Below are 7,061 nucleotides of genomic sequence, written 5' to 3'. Positions count from 1 at the left end.
TATATATATATATATGAGAGAAATTTATAACACCCTTTTCACCTAAGGCCTTTGTGAGTTCTCTGCAAAATAAATGAATATAGATAATAATTAAAAAAGAATAAAAGGATGCTGAAGATCAGAAGATAGAGATATGAATATACATACAGGAGTGTGGAGTCTCTAATGGATCCATTGAGATGAGCATGCAACTCCACCTTTGGCATTGACACCCACCACTCCATGTTCTTGTTTGTTAATTAGTGAATCTCACGGCAAGAATAAGAATGGAGAGAATAATAAGTGAAAGTGTAGAAACAGATGGAGTAATATGTATATTGAAACAGGGGGCTAATACTATATATATATATATATAGAAAAGCATCAGTACTTTAGAACAAAGATTGACAACTATTGTACCTCTATTGGAATTGTAAACACACATGTTGATTTAGATAAATCAAATTCTTTTCGAAGAATTTCTCTGTACAAAGAAGCCAATTCTTGAAGCTACATTCTTTAGCCTGCATGAATAAGCAAATAATATTTTGAAGTTTTGGCTAAAAATTAATGAATGCTAAAAATGAGATAAGTTTTGGCTAATTTTTAATATAAAGAAAATCAAAACAAACCGGATATTCCAACTGCTTAAGGAGCACTGTAGCTTCAGCTCTCTTTTGTATTGATTCAGAATTTGAAAATAGCTTCCTCTGGTTAGAGGGGGAAAAAGTCAAATTGTAGCATCAGTTATCCTTTCCAGTAAAACAGTAGAGATTTTAAGTTAACTATAATCTATATACTTTTAAGTCTTAGCCATGTTTGGAAGGATAGCTAATGTCAGCTAATCCTATTGAATATTATTGGTCAGTAAAATAGTAGTTGGTCACTAAATAAGACAGCATATAGCAATTCAACAAGGGCATTATATATGCCAATGTATAAGCTAATAAGGGAGGCAGAGAAACACAAATTAACACTTAAATAAAGCAAATTATAGAGGTATAGAAGATCAAACTAAGTCACAAGAGTAACAAAATAGATAAATGCATCTAAGATGGACCCAGGCTTGTTTTGCTTGATTGGCCCAAGTCCAAAGGCTTGGCAAAGGTGAAGGAACAAAACCTGCAAGTTTTTTACTATTGTAGCCATTGCTTCCTCAGAGACTAGCTTGCAATCCTGGAAAGATGAATCTCCATATGCCTAAGACAGAGAAGAACAAACTAAGATATTTCATCTATGACTTTGATTTATATGTTTGCGAAAGTAATCAAGGAATGGAATTACAAGCTATATCATCCAAACTAACCATTAAAATTGGCATTGCTCCAGTGTAAAACCTAACTGCATCTGCATAAGCTTTCGATTTGATGCACTTGTTAAGTCTATCAGGTAGATCATATATGAACTATTCTTCAACAAGGATGAAAAATATGTGAGCCATATTTCTAGAACATATAATTATATGCAATATTAGAAGTACAAAAAGTTGTATCACCAAGCTAAAATACATGGAAACATAAGTATTGTAGTGAAGAACAATGTGAAACCAGAAAAAGACACATGTAATAGCTCTAATACCTGAACTTTATGGAGAAGATTGCAAGTAGGATGCAGCTTCTCTATGTGCTCCCTTTTGTCAAAAAGAGAAGTGTTAACGCTGTCACTCCTTGACTGCACAGACATTATCTGCAACAACCAGGGAAAACACACATTCCTATCAAACTCAATTCGAATCGGATTGAGTAAACTATAGCTACAACTACCTTCTCAAGATGCTACTCCATGTTTGTCTCCATCCCGGAAATGTTACTTTTCATCCTGCGTGACGAGAAATGTCATCAACTCCTACCTAAAAAGCCACACATATGTTTTCAGTTTTCACACTAAAACTAAGTACCTCTTTATAGTATCAGTAGCATTGATGAACTTGTTATAGTTCTCGTAAACCAGCATTTGCAAGTCAGTGTCAAGATTCTTAATTTCAGCAGCCAGCTTGACGTGGCACTGAAGCAGCCCTTCCAAATTGGACTTGTGAACCTTCACGAAATTCCCCAATTTAACGATTCCAAATCAGAACCGAACAAACAAACAGAAAACAATCACAACGAAATGCGAAGAGACTTGGAGGGAGGTTACCATGAGGTTCATGTAGTGATCGGGATCGAAGGAGTTGGAGTTGATATCGTCGGGTGAGGCGTGCTTGGCGGAGTCGGTGCCGGTGGACATGGCAGACTCTGGAGAGTAGAAACTCTGAAAGTTAAAAACTATAGAAAGCAATGGGCTACCATGAATTTTAGGTCAAAAAAGCTTCGATTGCAGAAAATAATTCATCAAAATCAGAGTAAATCCGTAGATTCAAACTAAGCACAAAAGCAGAGTATGATAAACCTAAAACTAGCACAGAAAAATTGAGCCCTAAGATTTATCACGAAGAACAGAATCACAAAATCAGCATATATATACCTGAAATTTGAGATGGTTACAAGAAGAACTGAGAGAGCGAGTTGAGATTAGATAGAAGAGGCGCCAGAGGGAGCAGATGCAATGAAAGCGGAGGCAGAGAGCGCTCTACGACCATGGGAGTAGATGCGACGACAGCGGCGGCGGCGGGATCTCGTGCGACACAAGGAATGATAGAGAGAGACTGTGCGACGCAACGGCTCGGCAGCGGCAGCGGCAGCGGCGGAAGAAGCAGAAGTAGCAGCCACAAAGAGAAGAACTAGCTCGTGTTATGGAGAGAAGAAGAACTGAAGAAGCTCGTGTTTCATTTGGAAGAAGCTCCTCTTTCATTTAGGTTTAATTCAATATTTCTGACGGAAAATTTTAAATTACAGACGGATTTTCTGTCTGTAATAATTTAATAAAATGCAGCGTTTTGTCTATTTAATTACAGACAGATTTTTCGTCTGTAACAATTTTTCACAAAAAAAAATTAATTTTAACGACAGAATTATCGACGAATTCTTTTTTCCGTCTGTAATTTATGCTAATTCATTTTTTTTATTTTCCGACAAAAATTCCTCTGAAATTCCGTCTGTATTTCTGTGGGATAAAATCCGTCGAAAATATCTATCTGTAATAACTAGTTTTCTAGTAGTGATATATCAGTCCGCATCTTCTCTATTGCCAAATAGACCATCTACTGGTCCACCTAATATGCAGCCAATGCCATTGTTTGAGTTTGATTTCTAGCTTTATATATGTTAAAGTTTCAGCTTGTTAAAGATGCCTCCGATTTTGGTTTTAGCTTCAGGTGTACTGAATGTAATAGAGATTTATATTATTACAACTTATGTGAGAAACTTTTTATGGCATTAAGTTGTAGTTATGAAGTCATGTTTTTCTTTGTTTTTTATTTTATTTTTATTCACTCTATTTGTTGGGATTCATGAGTATCTGGGTCTATCAATTTAGTTTTATAAAAGTTCAAAGCTTGTGAAGTGGGCAGAAAGCTACTGGCATTGGGGTAGGGGTGGATTACGTAGCAATCTCTCATCTATAAAATTTAGTTTTTGATATTTGATGGCATTTGTGGTTATTTTCTTGTTTGGTTTAGTTTACTGCCAAAGGAAAATTTTGGCTTCTCAAGGTAGCTTTAGTAGAAGCAATTCATCGATGCACCACCCATCGCAGGTTCATGTCTGCCCTTGGAGCACTGCAGATTCAGACTCCTCACTTCTGTTCCAACTTCTACTCATTGTTAGTGCCTTCTTCCTTCTGCTCTGCTCATTACTTCTGGTGTTTTCTTTTTTGTTTGATTTGTTCTGAACTTTCTTTCTATACACTTTGAAAATGATTTTGCTCGTTTTTTGTGCCCAGTAATCTTTACTATGTAGCTCCCCTTTCAAGAGACGTTGTTCAAATTGAGTGTAGTGAAAGATGCAATTGAATGCAGTATAGGAATTTTACTATTTTTAATTATATGGGTTTTTTTAAGTTGTAAACTTTGTTCATGGATTTTAATGTTGCACAGCTTGTTGCTATTGATGCCACTACAAGTGCATTTTATGGATTCAACAATGGTATGCTTTTTTGCCCATCTTTTGGGAATTGATTTTTCTTATTACATCTATATTGTGCATATATGTCTATCTCACTAGACATGTTAGCTTTTTTTTTTAACGTAAAAACCATAAAAGAGTAATTGCATATATGAGATTGGCTGTGATGGAATAACATGCATGTATGTGTAGTGCTTAGTCTTTGTAGGATGAAAATATTATGGAGGCAGAGGGCCCTTGATTTGAGATATTTTTTAATATGTTTTAAAGTCAATTTAGCTCATATCCTAACATTTATTGAATTAGTTAACTAGTATGATTATTTAGCATTTTTGTGTGCATAGAATTATTGTGTTGGAAGGACATGAAAATATCAAGAGTCTCATTTTTTCCTTGATTTTATTCTCTAGTTAGTTTCATGGATAATTTTTCCATTATTAAAAGGTAAGGACAAATGTAAAACTGTGGTTTTAAGCATTAAGGCACAACATTATTCTTGATAGTGACATTTATATATTGTGCTATATTCTTGTCTAAGCTCTATAGCTTGATCACTTAAGGCATGGATTATTCAATGGCATTTGAAATCCTGCTCGTCTTTTATATTTGGTATTTGAGTAGGTGTTCATCACCATTCCATTATCAATTATTGATATATGTTGTATCTTTAAGCCTGATGTGCTTGATTAATTTAGTTGCTCACTTTTTTTCTTCCCGAAAAAAAGTTTTCTCACATCAAAGTATGCATTTAGGTTATGAAAGAGCTTATAAGAACCAACAAGAAAAACTCTTGGGTAGAATTAGTTCACTAGAATAATGGAAATTGTGGTAACCATTGTAAGAAGGGATAATTATATCTATATGTTCTTTAACTTCTTAAGGAAAAGAATTTCATACTTCAAATTGGATGTTGTTGGAAAGATGCCTTTGTATGTAATGTAATAAAATTTGTTTGTTTGTCCAATGAAGAAGCATTTTATAAGAAATTAAATGACTCCACACACTGATTAAGTTTATTTTTGATTGATGATGTATTCTAAATGTTGTCTATCTGGATGACCCCTTGGAATTTTTGTTAATGTTTATGGCTTCCATTTGAGTATTTGTTGGCATATCATATCTATTTTTCTCAACCCTCTATTTTATTTCCTTAATGCGTGACATACTATTTTCTCAATTGTTCTTAAGAGTTCCTCCAGCTATGGCTTTGTCCTTTGGAAATGATGTTCAAAATGGTAGAAATCTAAGTCTCACAAGTGCAATGCAGTTAATCGAACGTGTTCCTGCTGCCTTGCTCTATTGGCCACTAATTCATTTGGCTGGGGCAGCTACTGATGACATTGCATTGGGTGTTGTTGTTGGAAGTAAAGGAAGAGGAAACCTGCCTCGTGCAGTATTTGATATTCGGGCCACACTTCTACTACTACTTATTGGTAAATAATTTGTGTTGAAATCTGTAGTGAAATGGTTGCAAGTTGCTTTTGTTTTTATTCTTATGTTGATTTAAAAGAATGTTTTTGCTCAACCGATATTTGATAAAATGCTTCATTGTTGTTACATTTCATAATTTTTGTGTGCCTGAGTTTACTTCCTTTCATTTTTCTACTTACAGTCTTAAGATTGAAATGCTTATAATCTATTAGGTTCAAAGCAGCAACAGAGAAGAAAAAGAGGCAGGCGATGGAGAGTGCTTTGAGATATCTATTTCAATGGCAGGTGAGGAGCTGCCACCAGATATCATTGCAGGGATGAATTCGGTGGAAGGGTAGAGTGAAAAATTAGAATTTTAGGATTGGACTTATTTTGGTTTGAAGTAAACATTTTTTTGAATTTCACTATGCAATTCTTAGCAAGAGATTTACTATGTTGATATTTTTATAAATATATTATTTTATTTTCTAGTAAATTTTATTGTTTTTGCCACAAGCTTAGATTCAATGGCTTTAAAATATTAAGATTTATAGTATTAAAAAATCCAAAAAGGGCAAAAAAAATATATCTTTAAAATTAAACAAAAAAAATTAGTGTTTTTTAAAATGAAAATCCATTTTTTTAAAATTTGATTTGGAATTAGCGGCGGTTTTATAACCGCCACAAAAAGCCATAAATAAAAAAACCGTAGCAACATTGCAGCGGTTCGTAACCGCCGGTAAAAAATATACTAAATCCTAATATTTGTATATTGCGGCGTTTTAAACCGCCACTAGATTAGTTAGCGCAAAATACTGATTCAGCGACGGTTATACCAGCGGTTGCTGAAAATTGCCGCAAAATCATTTTCCCGCACCAATAACCAGGGCAGTCCACTAAACCGCCAAAATTTGATTTTACGGCGGTTTAAAACCGACGCTAATAGGAAAAATAACCGCTGCAAAGCAGCGTCTCTGTTGTAGTGATTTACGTAATGTAAAATTAATACATAACACAAATTACTATATATCCTAAACAATATAAAATTTGTATTCTCTTATTATAATTAATAACTAATTAATATACTTAATCTACTATTTCTTCTTGTTCCTGCATCATTATTTGATTAAGGAATTTACAAGCTTTTTTTAATTTGATCCCAAGTTATTATGAAAGATCTGATTCAAGAATCATCAATATAATCATTATACTGCTCTAATTGATAATTAATAATTTATAATTCTTTCTTGATCATCTAGTAATTAAATCAATACATACATGTATTGAAGTACATCAAAAGGCAACTATATGATATATCACTACTAGAATTTAGACATTTACTAACACTTTTTATATAACAATTTTTAAAATGTTAGCTATACTAATAAAATTATACTTTTAGTAACATTTGTAAAATAAATATTAGAAAATATCATTTTTATTTTTACAAAAAAGTAAAAATAAGATACAAACGTTACCAAATTTCATTTCCCTTAATTTCATAAATCCTACAATCTCGAAGCTGGGTTCTCTTCATTTTCCCCCAATTTCACGCGTCTGAATGTCGTTCTCACTCCCACTCTCGAAGCTGTGAAACCACCTCTCGCTCCTCCTCTTCGATCTCTCGCTCTGCCTCTTCGACCTTTCGTTTCGCCTCTTCGATCTCACAGT

General features: G+C 33.8%; 1 protein-coding gene across 6 annotated transcripts; it reads right to left on the bottom strand.

Moving 5' to 3' along the window:
• On the bottom strand, positions 2-2,650 carry LOC107623575 (vacuolar protein sorting-associated protein 51 homolog). 6 transcript variants are annotated; one of them, XR_002355034.1, is made up of 10 exons: positions 2,116-2,251; positions 1,877-2,016; positions 1,743-1,797; positions 1,558-1,665; positions 1,286-1,335; positions 1,102-1,179; positions 612-689; positions 400-503; positions 148-248; positions 2-62 (listed from the first exon to the last, which is right to left on the bottom strand). XR_002355034.1 is itself a non-coding variant. In XM_021112944.1 (4 exons), exons 1-3 carry the CDS (start codon positions 2,203-2,205, stop codon positions 1,755-1,757), a joined length of 273 nt encoding a protein of 90 aa, XP_020968603.1. In that variant the 5' UTR covers positions 2,206-2,255; the 3' UTR covers positions 1,493-1,665; positions 1,743-1,754. The 6 variants fall into 6 exon arrangements, 1 of the variants encoding a protein (XP_020968603.1); XR_002355032.1 differs by adding an exon at positions 2,443-2,650 and having other exon boundaries at positions 400-1,179; positions 2,116-2,213; XR_001616512.2 differs by having other exon boundaries at positions 612-1,179.

The sequence above is a fragment of the Arachis ipaensis genome, chromosome B10 (assembly GCF_000816755.2).
Source record: "Arachis ipaensis cultivar K30076 chromosome B10, Araip1.1, whole genome shotgun sequence".
Classification (NCBI taxonomy): Eukaryota; Viridiplantae; Streptophyta; class Magnoliopsida; order Fabales; family Fabaceae; genus Arachis; species Arachis ipaensis.
The sequence above is the reverse complement of the archived record's forward strand: the minus strand, read 5'-3'. Positions and strand labels throughout refer to the sequence as shown.

Bases quoted from the DNA above. Each gene is read 5' to 3' on its own strand.
- LOC107623575 (XM_021112944.1), bottom strand. From the start codon at position 2,205: ATGTCCACCGGCACCGACTCCGCCAAGCACGCCTCACCCGACGATATC. The intron at 2,017-2,115 runs GTAACCTCCCTC...AATTTCGTGAAG, and splicing joins ATCACTACATGAACCTCATG to GTTCACAAGTCCAATTTGGA. The intron at 1,798-1,876 runs GTACTTAGTTTT...CTCGTCACGCAG, and splicing joins GCTACTGATACTATAAAGAG to GATGAAAAGTAACATTTCCG.